We start from the raw sequence: 19,558 nt of genomic DNA on the forward strand, positions 1-19,558 counted from the left end.
GTCATGTGTGGATGTGAGAGTTGGACTGTGAAGAAAGCTGAGTGCCAAAGAATTGATGCTTTTGAACTGTGGTGTTGGAAGACTCTTGAGAGTCCCGTGGACTGCAAGGAGATCCAACCAGTCCATTCTAAAGATCAGCCCTGGGTGTTCTTTGGAAGGAATGATGCTGAAGCTGAAACTCCAGTACTTTGGCCATCTCATGCAAAGAGTTGACTCATTGGAAAAGACTCTAATGCTGGGAGGGATTGAGGGAAGGAGGAAAAGGGGATGACAGAGGATGAGATGGCTTGATGGCATCACCGACGTGAGTCTGAGTGAACTCCGGGAGTTGGTGATGGACAGGGAGGCCTGGCGTGCTGCGATTCATGGGGTCACAAAGAGTTGGACATGACTGAGCAACTGAACTGAACTGAACTGAACTGAAAGTCTCTTCAGCAAGTGGCATTGGGAAAACTGAACAACCATGTGTAATTCAATGAAGTTAGCACACTCCCATACACATGCACAAAAATAAACTCAGGTTGGCTTAAATATAAGACATGACACAAAAATACTCCTTAAAGAGATCATAGGCAAAACATTCTCTGACATAAATCTTACCAATGTTTTCTTAGGTCAGTCTCCCAAAGCAACAGAAATAAAAGCAAAAATAAAGTGAAGAAGAATGAGAGTCTCTTGATGAAGGTGAAAGAAGAGAGTGAAAAGGCTAGCTTAAATCTCAACATTCAAAAACTAAGATCATGACATTCAGTTTCATCACTTCATGGCAAATAGATAAGAAAAAAATGGAAACAGTGGCAGATTTTATTTTCTTGGGCTCAGAAATCACTGTGGATGGTGATTGCAGCCATGAAATTAAAAGACGCTTGCTCCTTGAAAAAAAATCTATGACAAACCTAGACAGTGTATTAAAAAGCAGAAGCATCATTTTGCCAACAAAGGTTTGTATAGTCAAAGCTATAAGTTTTCCAGCAATCATGTATGGATGTGAGAGCTGGACCATAACAAAGGCTGAGCACCAAAGAATTGATGCTTTCAAATTTTGGTACTGGAGAAGACTCTTGAGAGTCCCTTGGACTGCAGAGATCAAAGCAGTCAATGGTAAAGGAAACCAGCCTTAAACATTGGAAGGACTGATGCTCCAATACTTTGGCTTCCTGATTCGAAGAGCCAACTTATTGGAAAAGACCTTGATCCTGGAAAAGATTGAAGGCAGGAGAAGGGGGCGACAGAGATGAGATGGTTGAATGACATCATGGACTCGACATGAGTTTGAGCAAACTCTGAGAGATAGTGAAGGACAGGGAAGCCTGGCATGCTGCAGTCCATGGGGTCACAAAGAGTCAGACACCACCTAGGGACTGAACAACAACCAACAAATGGAAACTAACCAAATTCACAAGCTTTTCTAAAGCAAATGAAACCATCAACCTACAGACTTGGAGAAAAATATTTGCAAATGATTAAGCAAATTAAGAAAGGGCTTGATTTCCAAAATATATGAACAGCTCATACAACACAACAACCAATAACAAAAAAACAAACAACCCAATGGAAAAATGGGCAGAAGACCTAACTAGACATTTCTCCAAAGAAGACAGACAGATGGTCAATAAGCACATGAAAAGATGCTCAGCATCACTAATTAATGGAAAAATGCAAATCAAAACTACAATGAGGTACCACCTCACACCAATCATTAAAGCCATCATTAAAACATTTACAAATTACAAATGCTGGAGAGGGTGTAGAAAAAATGGAACCCTCCTACAGGGTTGGTGGGACTGTAAATTGGTGCAGCCACTATAGAAAACAGTATGGAGTTTCCTCAGAAAATGTAAAATAGAGTTTCCATATGATCCAGCAATCCCAATCCTGGGCATATGTCCAAACAAAACTATAATTCAAAAAGACACATGCATCCCAATGTTCATAGCAGCACTATACACAATAGCCAAGACACAGAAAAAACCTAAATGTCCATCAACAGATGAATGGATATAGAAGACTTGGTACACATATACAATGGAATATTATTCAGCCACAAAAAATGAAATGATGCCGATTGCAGCAACATTAGTATGAAAATCTTCAGGTCCTTGGACCTGAAGATTTTCATACTAAATATGAAAGTCAGGGAAAGAAGGAAGCCAGACAAAGACAAATAACATATGATACCACTTATACGTGGACTCTAAAATACGACACAAATGAGCATCTACAAAACAGAAACAGACTCACAAACTTAGAGAACAGACTTGTGATTGCCGGGGAGGTGCGGGGGGGGGGGGGGGGGGGTGGAGTGAGGGAGGGCTGTACCAGGAGTCCGGGGTTAGCAGATGCAAACTATTCTATATAGGATGGGTAAACAACAAGGTCCTTCTGTAGAGCACAGAGAACTACATTCAACATCCTGTGGTAAACCATAATGGAAAAGTATGAACAGAATGTATATATATGCATAACTGAATCACTTTGCTGTATAGCAGAAATTAAACACAACATTATAAATCAATAATACCTCAATCAAATAAAATTTAAAAATAAAAATGTGTAAGTCTCTTCCCACAGATTAGAGTAGAGAAATGAGGCAATCATCCCACCAGGTGAGAAACATTAACCCCACAAGTGAGGGGAGGAAGTGTGCCCTGAGAAAGACCATCACTTGTGCCCAGGAATACACAACCTGTGTCTATATTTGAGGGACTTCACACAAACTTCAAATAAGGAACATTCTATTAACAACAGTTAGAACCAGACATGGAACAACTGACTGGTTCAACATTGGGAAAGGGGTAGGACAAGGCTGTATATTATCACCCTGCTTATTTCACTTATATGCAGAGTGCGTCATGCGAAATGCCAGTCTGGATGAATCACAAGCTGGAATCAAGATTGCCAGGAGAAATATCAACAACCTCAGATATGCAGATGATACCACTTCAATATGAGCTTCCCCGATATGCCTGCAGTGCAAGAGACACAGGAGACACAAGTTGGATCCCTGGGTCCAGAAGATCCCCTGGAGGAGGAAATGGCAACCCACTCCAGTATTCTAGCCTCGGAAATCCCACGGACAGAGGAGCATGGCAGGCTATAGTCCAAAGGGTCACAAAGAATTGGACATAACTGAGTGACTAAGCACACACTTACACACCATTCCAAAGGCAGAAAGTGGAGAGGAACTAAAGAGCCTTTTGATGAGTGTGAAAGAGGAGAGTGGAAAAGCTGACTTAAAGCTCAACATTAAAAAAAAAAAAAAAAAGAAGAAGAAGATTGTGGCACCCAAGCCCATCACTTCACAGCAAATAGAAGGGGGAAAAGTGGAAGCAGTGGCAGATTTTATTTTCTTGGGTTCCAAAGTCACTGCAGACAGTGACTGCAGCCATGAAATTAAGACACTTGTTCCTGGAAAGAAAACCTATGACAAACCTAAATAACATATTAAAAAGCAGACATCACTTTGGCAACAAAGGTCCATATAGTCAAAGCTACAGTTTTTCTAGTAGTCATGTACAGATGTAGAGTTGGACCATAAAGAAGGCTAGATGCCAAAGAACTGATGCTTCTGAATTTTGGTGCTGGAGAAGACTCTTGAGAGTCCCTGCAAGAAGATCAAACCAGGCAATCCTAAAGGGAATCAATGCAATACTCTGACCACCTGATGTGAAGAGCTCACTCATTGGAACAGACTCTGATGCTGGGAAAGGTTGAAGGCAAAAGGAGAAGAAGGCAGCAGAGAATGAGATGATTAAAGGGCATCACTGATTCAATGGACATAAATTTGAGCAAACTAGGGAGATAATGAAGGACAGAGGAGCCTGGTGTGCTGCAGTCCACGGTTCACAAAGAGTCGGACACAAGTTAGCGACTGAACAACAACATAAACAAGGGGGAAAAGGACAGTTTCTTCAAAAATATCAATACCATAAAAGACCGATCTGTGGAAATGTTCCAGATGTGAGAACTAAACACATTGCCTGATGCTGGGCTGGATCCAGTAGGTTGGAGGGAAATCACTAGGTCAACTGACAAAGCTGAAACTCAGATGTAGATGGAATAACGCACCGTATCAGCATTAAGCTTCCTGGAATCAGTAGCTGCTCTGTGATTCTATAAGAGAATGTATTTCTTAGAAAATTCACATTGAAGCCTTTAGGGGCAGTTGTAGGCAAAATATCTGTGTGCCGTAAAAATTGGTATATTAAAACACAATCCCCGGTGTGCTGGTGTTAGAGGAGGTGGGCTCTTGGCATGTGATTCTATCAGAAGGGCAGAGCCACCATGAAGGGATTACTGCCCTGATGAGAGAGACCCCAGAATGCTCCCTCAGCCCTTCTGCCCTATGAGGGCACAGCCAGAAGATGGCCTTTGAACCAGGAAGCAAATACTCACCAGACCACACATCTGCTGGCACCCCAATCCTGGACTCCAGTCTGCAGATGAGAAACACAATCGCTGTTATTCATAAGCCCCCAGTCCGTGGCCTTTTTGTTAGAGTCACCCCAGAGAAAGGTGACAGGGGTCAAGGGCCTCGAATATGCAGCTCACTCTCAAGATCTTCAGAAAGATGTGTTTTCTGTCTACTAAACACAGACATGGAAGGGAGAGCAAATGACAGAGCAGGTAGGCAAACTGCATGACTGAGTCTGGGGGCAAAGTTTGCAGGGGTTTTCTTACTCTGCTTTTTCTATCATTCTGTAAACCAGAATGATTTCAAATAAAGAGGACAGGAAAGGAAACTAGGAAAATAAAAAGCAGTGTCTTTGGCAGAGACGTCAGGGAGGAAAAAGAGAGCTGCAGAGGGTGTTCCCGGCCTGTGAGCAGCACAAAGGATGCACCTTCCAGCAGGGCGATGGGCAGGGCCTCCGAGTCCCTTCTCCTGGCACTGCTGTGCCTGGCCTGACAGTTGAGCAGTGGGCTAAGGTCTGGGGCACCCCCACAGCTGAGCCCAGCAGAGGGAGAGCCGGCAGAGGGGAGGGGCGCTGGGTGCTTGCAGCTCGGGGCAGCGGTTCATCCACTAAGCTGTCTTATTCTTTAGTGTTGTTGATTCATGTTTGGCTATGCTGGGTCTTCCCTGCTGCGTGGGCTTTTCTCTAGTTGCAGCCAGCAGGGGCTACTCTCTAGTCGTGCTGTGTGGGCTTCTCTTGTTGCGGAGCACGGGCTCTAGAGCACAGGCTCAGTAGCTGTGGTGCACAGGCTTAGTTGATCCGCAGCATGTGGGATGTTCCCAGACCAGGGATTGAACTCGTGTCTCCTGCGCTGACAGGCAGATTCTTGACCACTGAGCCACCAGGGGAGCCCCCTAATCTTTCTGTTGCAAGTTCCCCCCACCCAGAAAAAGGAGCCCTGGAGGAACCACTTCCTGCAGACATCACCCTGACCTGAGCCGATCCGGGGAGGTGGGTATTGCGGGTAGGTCTGTCCCCCCCGCACACACCCCCATACCCCACCCCCCCACATCACACACACTAGCAGTTTCCCCACTGCCGGGAATGCACAGAGGCCAACGGGGACAGCATGAGGCTCCAGAGCTCCCGCCGGACCTGCGGGGACTCTGTCACCTCTTCTCAGAGTCCTACCAGTGGTGACCACGAGGGCCGACCCCCGATGCTTCTCCGTCCCAGCCTCTGTCTCATGGTCTGGTTCCTGGGCACCTATAGCCCCTGACACAGAGCTTGAGTCATATTTTGAAACATTTAAAAAAACATAAAAGAAGTAACATAAGTTGAAAGTGGTAAGGTAAAGGGGAAGAACTGAGCCTGATGCCGGTCCTGTCAGGAAACGTGAACAAGCCCATTTCTGCACTGTCCAGATGAATCACAGGGCAGGTCCTGACCCTGAGCAGACATGTTGTTGTTCAGTCACTCAGTCATGGTCAACTGTTTGCAACTCTACTGACTGCAGTGCGCCAGGCCCCTCTGTCCTTCACTATCTCCCAGAGTTTGCTCAAATTCATGTCCATTGAGTCAGTGATGCTCTCTAACCATCTCATCCTCTGCCACCCCCTTCTCCTTTGGCCCTCAAATCTTTCCCAGCATCAGGGTCTTTTCCAATGGGTCGGCTCTTCGCATCAGGTGGCCAAAGTATTGTAACTCAATGAAGCTCTGAGCTGTGCCGTGCAAGCCCACCTGAGAAGGACAGCTCAGAGTGAAGGCTTCTGACAAAACGTGACCGTCTGGAGAAGGAAATGGTAGCCCCCTCCAGTATTCCTGCCTGGAAAATCCCATGGACAGTTATGAAAAGGCAAAAAGATATGACGCCAGAAGATGAACCCATAGCACAGAAGGCGTCCAATATGATACTGGGGAAGAGTAGAGGGCAAGAACTGATGGCTCCTTTGCAGTGAGCCAGCATCAACCCTGAGAATGAAGGTCACAGAGTCTCCTCTGCCCAAACACCTTCTGGTTTACTGAGTCCTGGACACTTGAGCCTCCAGGGTCAGCGAGCAGCTGCCAGTCCAGGAGCAGAGCCTGGACTCAGAGCAGCTTCAGGCAGGGCTTAACCTTGCGGAAGCTGACTGCAGGGGTGGCTACGCTCACCTGCGTCAGTGATGGTAAAACCCAGACACATAGATTTTCCTTTCTGTTCTCAACAAAGCAGACCACAGATCACACTGGACTCACGAAGTATACATGCCTCTTTATCCGCTCACTAAATCACGATATAATGGTTGACATGTGGGCAGTTAAGGTCACATTTTATTTCTTGGGGACATGTCAGTGCGCAGTGCTTTTTTCTCAGCTTGAAGAGGAACGCTAAAACACGAGGGGTCTTTGACAAGAGAATGAGTGCGCCGTTTTGGACACTCGGCTGGTTTAAAGCCTCGTTTTGTGTTGTGGCACGAGGTCCCTAGGGTTGACCACCCCTATTGGTGGAGCTGCACGTTGCCAGCACAGCAGGTACCAAGGGTCTAAGATTTCTAACCTCCACTGGTTTCCTACTCACCACACATCAGTAGCTGAAACAACAGACCCTAATCCCCTGGGGGTCAGGTGTGTCCGCAGGGCCTCCTCCCTCCCTCCCGAGGCCCGAAGGGAGGCCGTGGGGCCTTTCAGGGCTGTGTCCCTCCCGCCTCAGGCCAGGGCGCAATGCATGGCTTTGGTGTCACCCTGTCTACTCAGCTTCTCTCTTAGGACATGCTACAGTACTGGACCCACCCAGGGAACCCACAACAACCTCCCTGGGCCCTGTCTGCAGAGCCACGTCCAGCATGCCATGTTCCCAGGCTCAGGGAATCAGCTGACCCCATAGTCCACCCTGCTGGATGCAGGCCACCCTGGTTCCAGGCGGGACTCCTGACTTACCGGGGTGTGAGTCTGCGTGGATATGCTTCTGGGCTTCATCACGACAGTGGTACCCACCAGAGCAGCAGGGAGAGAGCAGGGGTCACGTCATCATCAGACGAGCGTGCGTGGCCATCACGCTGCCCGCCCGCAAGAAACCTGCACTCAGCGGCACCCACAGGCTCAGTGAGGCATCTGTCCATCCATCCATCTGTGCTGCCGGGTCATCCAGAGAAGATGAGGGTGGCCTTCTTTTTAACCTTTTTCTTCTGAACCTCCGTCCAAGTCTGCACCTGTTAATACTGTTAATACTGTTAGTACTGGACCTGTTCATACTCAACAGCTGTCCTTTACGTCACTGAGTGAAGTAGTGTCCTCCAAGCGTCTGGGAATCACGGCTCGGGACCTGACGCGTGTGGGCTTGAGAGAAGACGTGAGGGCAGTCAGCGTGCCACCCCTTCAGGACCCAGCAGTTGGTCCCCAAGCGAATGAGCAGGAGCCAGAGGCAAGCGAGACTGTCTAGGACTGCAGATGCAGACAAGAGCTTCCCCCACTGCGCTCAGCAGAGCAGCGGCCCCAGAGACACCCCCATCCTGGCCCCTGGGCCTGAAAACATGTCATAAGGCAGATGGGACTTTGCGGTGGGATTAAGCTAAGACCCCTGAGATGGGGATTACCCTGGATTCCCCAGGGGTCCCAGTATCCTCACAGGATCCTTATGAGAAGGAGTGGGGCAGAGGCAGAGAGACAGGAGATGCTGTGCTGTTGGCCGTGAGGATGGAGGGAGGGGCCACACGCCAGGGATGCGGTGCCTCTAGAAGCTGGAGAAGTGGGGAGCCCATGCTCCCCGGGAGCCTCCAGAAGGACCAGCCCTGCCCAAGCCTGGATTCAGCCCCGTGACGCCCGAGCTAGACTCCTGACTTCAGGATTGTCAGAGAATGAATCTGGGTGGCTTCCAGCCCCCTGTTTGAGGTGACTTGTTCCAGCTGCTGTAGGAAACTCACATGGGGATGGGGACTGTGAGTTTCACCAACTCTGTGACCCTGAGTCTCCACCTCAGCACAGTGGTCCCCACATGGGGACCTCAGACACTGATGGTCTCCAACAGGTATCCCCCTGCAAAGATCAGTAATTGTGCAGCAGGCATTAGCTGGTTCATCACAGAGCTCGAGATGCTGTGGACACTATAGATCAGCAAATGGGGACAGAAGGACTCAGAGGGAAATTTCTGACATGGGGAGGGGGAGGTGTGCTGTCCGAGGGGCTGGCGATGGCAGGGGAACATGAGTGGGAAAAAAGGCTGCAGGACTGCAGGCTGGATGCAAATGTAAACATCATCATTATTATTATTGTCTCCTCTTTCAGCCACTGTCCTCCCGCCTCCAGGCCAAGGCGCTCAGAGCCACACACAGGGTCAGGTTGCACTTGGGTGTTTACTGGGAACGGGCTCAGGGGCCAGGCCTGAGGCTCATGCTTTCTTGGTGATGGTCTTGGGGGTAGCGAGCTCGTACAGGCGAGGGGACGCCTGAGCCACCAGGGCAGCAGGGGACACGTGGGAGGGGTCGTAGCCCTCATTCAGATCCTTCCGCACTCGGGGTTTTGCCAGAGACAGGATGCGGGGACTAGCCACTGCCTTCTTGGTGACCTCCAGCACCTCCCAGCGCGGGTCGCGGTCAGGAACACACTTGTCTGACTGGGCCTTGGGCACTGGAGGGGGCGGGAGAGGGGGCGCAGTGTCAGCAGCCAGAGCCCCCCTTCCCCACGGAGCACGATCTTCTGAGTCAGAGCTCCCAAGTTCAATGTCCTGTCCCTCGGCAGATGATGGATAAACACACGCGTCCCTCCACACGCGTGAGCATCACTCAGCCATGAAGAGAAGTCCCGACACTTGCTACCACATGGATGGACCCTGAGAACACGATGCTCAGTGACAGAAGCAGACACAGAAGGACACACAGGGTGTGATTCCACTGGTGGGAAACATCCAGAACAGGCTGACCCACAAAGTGAGTGGGTTCCTGGTGGTCATGGGGATGGGGAGGGGCTGAGGGGGCCAGCTGATGGAGATGGGGCGTCACTTTGGAGTGGTGGAATGTTCTGGAATTGATTGTGTGGGACATAGGGAACAGACTGGTGGGTGCCAGTGGGGGAGGTGGGAGGGAAGGGAAGGATTGGCGGCTTGGGGTGAGCAGATGCAAACTATATTATACACAGGATGGACAAACGACAAGGTCCCACTGTAGAGCACAGGGGACTATAGTCAATATCCGGTGATACTTGGAACTCTGCTGCTATGTTCTATATCTCAATGGTATGTGGCAGCCAGGATGGGAGGGAGTTTGGGAGAGAACAGATACATGTATGTGTATGCCTGAGTCTCTTCACTGTTCACCTGAAACTGTCGCAGCATTGTTAATCGGTTATATCCCAATACAAAATTAAGAGTTGAAAATTCCTGTGATAAAAGATAATGGGAAAAAATATGAAAAAGAATGTGTATAACTGAGTCACTTTGCTGTTCAGCAAAAATTAACACAATATTGTAATTCAACTACACTTCAATAAAATTTTTTAAATAAATAAAATAATATATAATTTTTTAAAATAAATAAAATAGGTTGTAGTAATGTGCCCACAGCTATCTGTGAGTGTACTGGGAAGTACTGAACTGTGCATTTTGAAGGGTGAGTCATAAAGAACAATGTCTTAAATGGTCACAGGCCCAGACAGAGACTGGAGGGCAGACATAGGTGCCCTGGTGGCGGGGGGTGAGGCAGGGGCTCCATCAGCCCCACTGCCCATGCACCTGTGGCCCCAGCTGGGTCCTCCCCATAGGGTCCACCAGCTACATGTGACCAGCACCCCATATGGACTGGGATTTTATCCTATTTAATTTTAATAAAATCCATTAATTGAATTAAATCAATAGGTTGATTGACATTCAGTCCATTTCAGTCATGGACAGACAGGTCTCAGAGTAGACCTGTGGCTCAGCCGGGCCCACCGCTCACTGGCCAGGAGCCCTGGCCCTGCTCCTGCTTGGACCCCCTACCTCTTCACCACCCCTTCCCTCACAGTGGGAGCCTCGGGGCTTGGCCCGCATGAGGGCCAGGAGAGAGTGACCACTGGTGACTACTGGTGAGCACTCCTATCTCTAGGCCCTTCAGTTTTGAGAGTTTCCTTTCCAAACCCCTCTTTGCCCCAAGACTCTGCAAATGCAAAAAGGCCGTCTCCACGCAGCAGAGGAGCTGCAGCTCTGGGGAGAGGCACTCAATGAAAAGAATGGGAGCCTGTGCTGGGGACCCCAAAGAGGGTACTGGGGGGCCTTGGGAGGACCTGCCAGAGCCCACCTTCCTGGAGTCCTCAGGGAGACTCAGGGTCTCCCCCTGTTGTAACATCTGGGCTCTGAAAATCTATTGGTCACAAGTTAACAGTGCAACCCGTCCACAGCCACACAGAACCCGTACTGCATGGACCAGTGTTGCCCAAGGACCCTGCACTGCATGTTTCCTCTCTTCGCTTTTTAAATGCTGGTCAGAACCATCAGTGGGTGGGAGTCTGCAGTTGGAAATACACGGCCCTACACCAGTCTTATCCATACACACACACAGAGGGATGTGCGTTGATAACACGCTCCTGTGAAGTCTGGATGAATACACATACATGTGTATGTACAAACATACATGTGCTTATGTTCCACATGTGTCTGTGTCCATGCGTGTGTGTGTGTGAGAGAGAGAGGCAGAAGTGCGTGTATGCTTGTGTCTCTGTTCATTTAACCAATCTTTAACAAATTCAACGAATACTTTAACAAATATTTAAGGGGCTTCCCTGGTGGCTCAGTGGTAAAGAATCTGCCTGCAATGAGGGAGACTTGAGTTCAATCCTTGGGTCAGGAAGATCCCCTGGAGGAGGAAATGGCAACCCACTCCAGTGCTCTTGCCTGGAGAATCCCATGGACAGAGGAGCCTGGCTACGGTCCACGGGGTTGCAGAGTCATGGACGCAACTGAGCAACTAAACCACCACCAAGGGAACAGATTGATGAATCAACAAACAAAAGAAACTATAAGCAAGAGGAAAATGACTGGGAAGAAGGTACTTTGCAAAGTACTCAACAAAGGGTAAGTGATCATCTTACATAGAGCTGCTGCAAATTAATTCCCTCCCCCAACCCCCCAATAAAAACAGGAAATAGGAAACTGAGAAAAAGACGCAGCAGAGTAAACGGAAATGGCCAGTCAAGCTCCCTGGTGATCCTGTACCAGGAGCCGGGGCACACTTGAGTTTCCCAAAGCCCCTGACTGCCTTTGGGTGGTGAGATCCCTTTCTTCATGCCTTGCTACATTTTTCAGATTCTTTACAATTACTGCATATTACTTCTGCTGTGGGGGAGCCAGCTCTTCCTTTGTTTTCAAGGACAGGAAGAGCCTCTGGCCAGCACCCTTAGGTCCCAGCTTGGCTCTCCAGGCACTGGCCTGCATCCCAGGTTTCCCTTCTGCACCTACATGCCATGCTGGAAGACCCACTCAGATGACGCACTTGGCTCAGGCCCACAACCCCCATCCCAGGGTGGGTGATGCCCTCTGCCAGCCCCCAGGGAATGCAAGCAGCTGCAGTATGAACTGCCCACAGGGATTCAAACAGTGGGTCTGCAGGTTAGTGGGAGTCAGGGGAACATGAATCTTGCAGAACCAGCTCCAAGTGGACTGGCTGCTCCCAACTGCATCCAGTGTGGAAGGGTGCTTCATGAGATGTCGAACACCCCCTGGGACCCACTTACTGGCCAACTGAAGTAGGCGGTTATAGTCTGACACATGTGGCTTGGGTTTTGGCATGGGGTCCCACTCTTCCAGTAGGGTGGCTGGAGCCTTGGGCTTTGCCAGTCGGATGATCCTCGAACTGGGAATGGCCATCTTGGCTGCCCTGGACACTTGGGACACCTAGAAACAAAGTTAGAGGGAAAGAGTAAAGCAGCCTGTGCTGTTTCACACACCCCTGGGTCAAAAGATCCCGTAAGCAATGCTGAAAGACAGAAGACTGGCTAGGAAGTTAGTCTGCAGTGTGTTCAGCAAAGGATTAGTAGCCATCATATATAAAGAGGTTCTCTAAGTCAATACCATGAAAAATCAGTAGGAAATAGCTAATCATGAAGGAAAGTAAACCCAAAGGATCAATAATCCTTTCTGTGCACCAGGGAAATGTAAATTAAAACAGCAAAATATCACTCCATGCCAACAAATTTGGCAAAAGTGATCAAGCCTGGCATTATCCAGCCCTGGCAGGAAGGTGGGAGGACAGAGATCCAATGCGTGGCTGGTAGGAAGGCAAATTGTACAAGCACTTTGTTTCTGTGAAACATTTAACGTTTTACAGAAGCTCTCCACTGGGTGCACTCTGCTGGGTAGGATACTGCCCAGAGGCAGAGGATTGGCTGAAATGATCCTTAGGGCCATCATTAAAATTTGTGTCTTTTTCCTCCTGAAATTGTGCTGCTTAGAAATCACATATACTACTCATACCAAAGACATCCTGGTGTTTACAATTTCATGTCCCTCTCAACCACCCATTCCATCCCCCCTCCTTTCTTCCCCTCCTTCTCTCCCCCCATCAACAGTCCGCACAGCTCCAGTCAACAGCTGAGGTGGATGAATCAGCCTGCAGCCCTACCCTCAGGGAACCGCCAGCCTGGAGGGGTGACAGGCAGGGAAAATTCATTCATCCACTCGTTCAAATAATATTGATGACCACTCCATGCCCTGTGCACGCCAGGGCCGAAGACTTGTTGAGGGACCTTCATTTAGTCCCCCGGGAGGCACAAGGGAGAGTAAGGGTGGAGAGGGCCCCATTCTGCCAGCTTTCTCAGGCACTGGGGAGCCACAGAGGGTGTTGGAGCACGAAAGGGCTTAAAGGCTGAACCGGCAGAGGCAGGGCAGGGGCTGGGAAAACAGCAGGTACACCTCCCAGGAAAAGCTGAGGCCAGACTCTCCTCTGGATCCTTGTCCAATCCAATTGACTGTGAAGCCTTCTTTGAGACAACTGGGGAAATGGAACATGGATTGGGGATTTAAACACTAAGGTATTATTGTTAAATTCTTCTAGTTGGACCATTGTTGGTATGTTTATTACTTTATTTTTATTTTTTTACCTTTTTGAGAGTTGTGAGTTAGTTTTGTTTGGGGAAAAATGAGGACTGCAGCCCGAGGGATAGCTCTGAAAAACTGCTCCCCATTGTTGGTACAGTTTCAAACCATCACAAACCATGTGATATCTGAATTCAGATGTAAAAGTCTTCAAGTCAAGAGCAGGCGGGGAGGGTTGATCTATCAAACAACCACACAAAAACACCCAGGGACAAGCTCTTCAATGCATGTTAAACCACACAGCCCAGGACTTCCCAGGTAGTCCAGGGGTTAAGACTCTCCCTTCTAATGCAGGTAGCTCAGATGGTAAAAGAATCTGCCTACAATGCAGGAGACGGGGCTTCGATCCTTGGGTCGGGAAGATCCCCTGGAAAAGGAAATGGGAACCAACTCCAGTATTCTCACCTGGAGAATTCTAAGGAAAAAGGAGCCGAGTAGGCTACAATTCATGCGGGTCACAAATGGTCGGACACAACTGAGCAACTAAGACTTTCACTTTCACTTTTCCAATGCAGGAGGCCCAGGTTCAATCCCTGGTAGGGGAACTAAGGTCCCACATGCCATGGGGAGAGATAAGGGCCAGATTCAGGATAGACTGAACTCTGGTGTCACCTCTGAACCAGTTATCATGCACTCGTTCAAGCAGATGGCTTGGGGCTCTCCTCTGCGCTCGCCTGACTGGCAGGGGAGCGTGGTCCCTGCCTGCCTTCAAGGGGTCGGAGGAAAGAAAAGCAGGAGGCGGGGTGAGGTGGCGGGGGAGTGGAGGGTGGGGAGTGGAGGGGCGGGGCTTCTTGAACCCACACTGGGACTCCGGATGGCTAAAAGAAGGAGCCACACGCCTGTCCCCTCTTATCCTTGTGTGTCCTCTGAGCCCCGGGGTGGGGGGACAGGCGGGGCCCCCGGAGGGAGCCAGGGAGCTCCAGGGACGGAAGGGCACCCACCTCGGACATATTTATGCTCCAGATGTTGTTTCGGACCTTTGGGGTGGCCAGTTCCCGTAGGCGGTTGGACGCTCGATACTCCAAGGTGGACCGCGGAATGGGCCAGATAGACGTGGTCCTAAGGAAGAACCTAAGTCTGAGACCCCAGCCAACCCGGGGGCCGTGTCCGTGTGTGTCTGAGACCCTGGCCCTGCAGGAAGATGTGTCTGTGCATGCATGTGCGACTCCTCTCTGATTCTGGGATTCAGGGGAGCCTGGTACAGAAGAGGATGTTCTAATTCCTCCGAAATGAGTCCTTAAAAGACCCCTAACAGAGCCCACCTTCCTCTCAAGGATGAAGCAATACTCTCCTGGGCCGTACCCTCCCTGCCGCCCCCACAGCCCCCGCCATCAGGATGGGTCAGGAGGTGGACCAAAGGGATGAAGTGAGCCCTGCCTGCCCCCTAAACTCATGTCTCAGCTCTGCCTCTGCCCCAGAAACAGCCTTATTTCATTGATCCGAGGCCGATTCCTCTCTTATTTTCACCTCTGTGAGCCTGGCATGCAGTTCTGCAATCTGGGGTGACCTCTGTGTGACCTGTAATCTGGGGTGAGGCTGGAATGAAGCAGATAAATGCTGTCAGCCCAACAGAAGACCCGGTGCCCTCCTCTCCGGGGCGAGCACGACAGAACTGTTTGTACGGAGGTCACTCCAGATCACAGGTCCCACAGAAGTCACCCCAGATGACTGGTCCCTCAGAGGTGCCTCCATATTATGCTCTGACCAGCATTAAGGGGAAAAGCTATTGTCACAAGACCGGCACAGAGCCAGTGGCTGGAATCAGTTAACACTGGTAAGTGGGACTCCCCTCAGTCACTTATCTTTCCATGTGTGAGTGAGAGATGAAAGCAGAGTCTGTGTGGAATAACTTCAGACCCCACGTTGGCCATCATGGAAGCCCCATGTGCTAAGACAGAGTCGCGCCAGGAGGCAGGCACCTAAAACTGTAAATCTCACAGCCACCCACTGCCTAGGGGACTTGAGCACCTGCCTTGAGACCCACCAGCATCCCATCCCATCTGGGCTACTGGGCCTCAAAGTCTTGGTGCCCGAGGCCCGGGCCGCGTGGATGGTCACCTGGCCCCCAGACCTGGGCCCTCCCCTGCTATGACACCCTGATGGAGAGAGGTCTCTGCCCGGAACCCCCTACCTGTTGTTGTTGTAATACTCCAAGTAGAACCTCTTGGGTCGGGCCAGCTCCTCCACCCGGCGGGACACCTCTGCACAAAAGGAGAAGCAGCTGCCCTGGAAAGCTGCCCTCCCCTCCCACCTAGGGCTCTCTTCCTCCTGACCTGGCTTCACACCAGGTGACAGCTCATACCAGACACCCCCACTGGGGACCACAGGACACATGAAGGGGGTTGCTCAGAGCCCTTTGCTCCTTGGCCCTGCTGTGGATTTGGGCCTGAAGTCAGGATGGGCCTGGGCTTGAGGGGGCCTCTGTGCTAACTGGGGGTGTGGGGAATTCTAAACCTGAGTGAGAACTTGCCCTGAGGCTCTGAGTGTCTCTCCAGAAACAAGCTCTGGAAAGGAAAGGGGTCTTTGTGAAGTTCATACTGACCCCACTTTGGCTGAGATGCAAACTACAATTTCCCCTGGAGAGTTTGCTCCCACTCCTCCCCCAGGACCAACCTCCAGCTAGGACAGGAGACACCCTCCCTGGAAGACTGGAGAGACCCTCCTGGAAGGCAGGGGAGTGTCCCACAGGGGCCCTGAGAGGCTTGGGCCTGGGAGGCCCCAAAGTCTCCCCTATCAGAGCAAGGCACAGGTCAGGGTGAGATAGGGGTGACTGGGCTATAGGCACCAGGCCAGCCCCTGTCCCCACTCCAGCACCCCCACAAAGAAGCACAGGCAAAGGGCAGATGTACCTACCGGGCACTGTGATGGTGAGGGTGGTGTCCTTGAGAAATCTCTCTGTCCAGTACACGGATGGCCTGGAACATAGCCAGCAGGGCTCATGAGGGGAGCCAGCTCCGGCGGGTGTACCCCACTCAGAAGCAGAGCTCAGGGCACCCCATGAACACAAACAGTGGGAGGAGTGCAACTAGAGAGGGAGAAAGGGAGAGAGCAAGTGGATGGCAGCAGAGGCAGGTCAGAGAGGAACACGACAGGGAGGCCTTAGGGGCACGGGAGAGCGTAGATTATTTAGCAAGGCTGGTATTCAGAGAAAGAGGGAGCTGGGGAAAAAAAGAGGCATAACTGAGAAGGGAGCCCAGGCGGTACTGGCACAGACCCATCTCAGGCAGGGGCTGGGGTCCAGAGCTCCAGGTGGAACTGAGAATCCTGGGGTAGGGCCCAATGCATAGCCCTCTCCCCTCCCCCACCCAGGAGAGGGGGGGCCCCCAGACTCACCAATAGATACAGAACTGCAGGCTCCGCATGCGTGGGGACACCCAGGCATGGCCCCTGCAGCAGCACCCCATCCTGTGGGAGACAGGCCTGCCAGCCTCCGCACTGGGCTCCACTGGACCAGGTCAGTCTGGGGTTGCTGCGCATCCCCTCTCAGACTGCCCCCCCCCACCACCACACCAGCCAGGCCAGCTGCCTGCCGGCCCATTGCCTCACCTGTCTTTCAAGACTTGCCAGTTGGTCTTGGGCTTCGCCAGCTCAAACAGCCGCCTCCTCTTCTTCCTCTCTGGGCTCACGGAGGTGCGAGGGATCCTCTGGGAGATGGAGAGCTGCCTGGGGGGAGGCAGATGGTGAGATCCAGCCCTTGCTCCCCCAGCAGGTGGCCCCACCCTTCTGCTCCTGCCCTATCCTCCAGAGGAGAACCCAGCACCGCCAAGACCTGGTCTGAAATCGTAGCTCTGCCACCAGCCAGTCCCTCAATTTCCTCCTGCTGGGCCCCAAAAGGGACGCTGAGCCAGGGTGAGTGCCCCCAGGAAGCCCCCGAGGGCCCCAGACATCCTGTCTCCCCTCCTGGCTCAGATGTCCTCCCCATGCCCCACCCATGCCCCCATTACCCTGCCTGACCAGCCACATCACACGCCATCTGTGTACTTGTCACACCAGCTCTGTGGGAGCCAGAAATCAATGTGCCCAGAGGGCAAAGGCCCTGTCTGTGTCCAAGGAGATGTGTGCTGACCCAGGAATAGGGGCTGAGAACTTCCAGCTAAGGAACCCAGGCATATCCCAGGGCACAGGGTCCCACAGGTAGGAGGGAGCACCCACTCATTTCCCGGTGTCCTCCTCTCACCCAAAAACATTTCTGGTGATCTGTGGTACTTGGAAGGAGTTCAGCTTTCGAGCTTATTTTTCTGTCTATGGATGGCTGCTCACAACCTCTCAACTCTGCCATCTGACCTCTGCCCACTCCAAGTCTCCTGCCATGTGGACGGAGCGGTGTGCCGACATCCTCCTCAGGGCAGCAAAGCGCTGACCCCTTCACCCTTAAGAGCGAGGGCACAGGTCCAGAGCCCGCAGGCCAGTGCAGCCACCCCCAGGGACACCCCTGCCACACCCCAACCTGGGTGCCCGCTCCCCAGCCCACCTCATCTCAGGCACGCCCTCCTCCATGTCTTTCTCCAGAACCCTCTCGAGCTCCGAGAGGGCCTCTTCTGGGTTCTGGGCATCCACAGATTCTTCCCCAGCCACCTCCTCAGGGGGAATCTCCTCTTCCTGGCCTTCCAGTTTCAGGTCCCCATCATCCAGACCCTGGAACTTGGAGTCCTTGGACCCTACATTCTCATATACCGTGCCCTGGAGGCCCAGTGAGACATCATCCTGCCCCCTCTCTGGCTGGTCCTCGGCTTCCGACGTGTGGTGGTTATAGAACGAGTTTTGCTGGTGGTCCCCCATGTGCCAGGCCCTCCCCAGCCTTGCTCCCGCAACACCCAAATGTGTCTGTGGTCACCCAGCAACCGGAGAATGGCCTGCCCACATTCTCGGCCCACATTCCACCCCCAGCACGTCTGTCTGCACGTGCCCCCCCCTACCCAGACGGCACTGAGGCTCCCGGGGCCACCCAGCCCTCCAGCCTCACCTGCTGGTCCCTTTCTGCTGCTCTGCTGTCCTGTCCCCTAAACGTGTGCCCTCTCCTCTGCCCACACTCATCCTGGGGGCGCCTCCTCGGGATCTCTCTGCATCTTGGTGTCTGGCATGACTTTTCTGCGGTGTTTGGCATGGCCTGAGATGATGTCGCTCACTTGTTCCTTTCTTCTTTAGTGTCTATGTCTGCCTCGTAGAAAGTAGCCTTCCCAGGCCAGGGGCTGAGAGCACCCCATCCACTGGGGCCTGGGGGTGCCTCTCGGGGAAGGGCTCCTGCTGGAGCACACTCAGCTCACCCTACACTTCCTCTTAGTTAGACCTATTTGTGCTCAGATGGGGGAGTTGCCGCTGGTGGTGACAGTTCACCAGGGGGTCCCACACCCTCCCTGGGACAGGCTCAGAAATGGGACCGGAGAGGGTGTCTGCAGGGGCTTTGGGGGATGGCATCCTCTGCCTTTAAAGGGGACAGGAGGAAGAGACTCTCTCTCTTCTCGGTTGTTTCTGGAACTATGTGTGATGTCTGGAGCTCAGGCAGCCATCTTGGTCCTGGTCACAAGTCCATGTGCCCGATGCACAGTGAGGCCAAACAAACCACAACATTAGAGTCTGAAGCAGAGAAACGTTTATCACAGGCCATACAAGGAGAGGGGTGGCTTCCACCCCAACACCCTGAACTCCCCAGAGGGATTCAGTAAAACCTTTTTAAGGCCAGGTAAGGGAGGGGTGTGGTTGTTGTTGCAAACTTGTTGGTACAGGAATTCTTTGTTCCTGCAGCCGTCCATGCAGGTCAGGTCACGAAGCTCCTGTAAACCTCTAACAAGACACATGTTATTCTCTGCTCCACAACTCTGCATCTTCATATGAGTGGGCTCTTGGAGGTCAGAGCCCTGAGAACAGACAGCAGGCAGCATCCTTTTTGGAGAGGTGCATAGCCAGCAGGGGTAAGCACAGGCCACAGGGAGCAGATGTAATGTGGAGTTAGGTTTGTTCTTCCCTGTCACACTGTGACCCTGAGACCAGCAGGATTTGAGCCTGAAAGTTGTTGTTGAGCCTCCGAACCTGGCAACCCTGGAGCCTTCTGTCTGGACTTCCCGTTACTTGACACAATTAATTCTCTTGGGAACTTGGGGGGACTCAATGAACAATTGAGACCAGCCCAGGG

At 51.7% G+C, this 19,558-nt stretch overlaps 1 protein-coding gene across 1 annotated transcript; it reads right to left on the bottom strand.

Annotated features, from left to right (window-relative positions):
- Positions 1–6,356: 6,356 nt before the first annotated feature.
- Positions 6,357–18,207, bottom strand: THEG (theg spermatid protein). The gene is made up of 10 exons (XM_052643515.1): positions 17,900–18,207; positions 16,975–17,091; positions 16,762–16,833; positions 16,282–16,343; positions 15,560–15,629; positions 14,370–14,487; positions 12,069–12,228; positions 8,849–8,993; positions 8,724–8,814; positions 6,357–6,473 (listed from the first exon to the last, which is right to left on the bottom strand). Exons 1-10 carry the CDS (start codon positions 18,205–18,207, stop codon positions 6,357–6,359), a joined length of 1,260 nt encoding a protein of 419 aa, XP_052499475.1.
- Between the last annotated feature and the right edge of the window lie 1,351 nt (positions 18,208–19,558).

Source organism: Budorcas taxicolor, chromosome 7 (genome assembly GCF_023091745.1).
Source record: "Budorcas taxicolor isolate Tak-1 chromosome 7, Takin1.1, whole genome shotgun sequence".
NCBI classification, from domain to species: Eukaryota; Metazoa; Chordata; class Mammalia; order Artiodactyla; family Bovidae; genus Budorcas; species Budorcas taxicolor.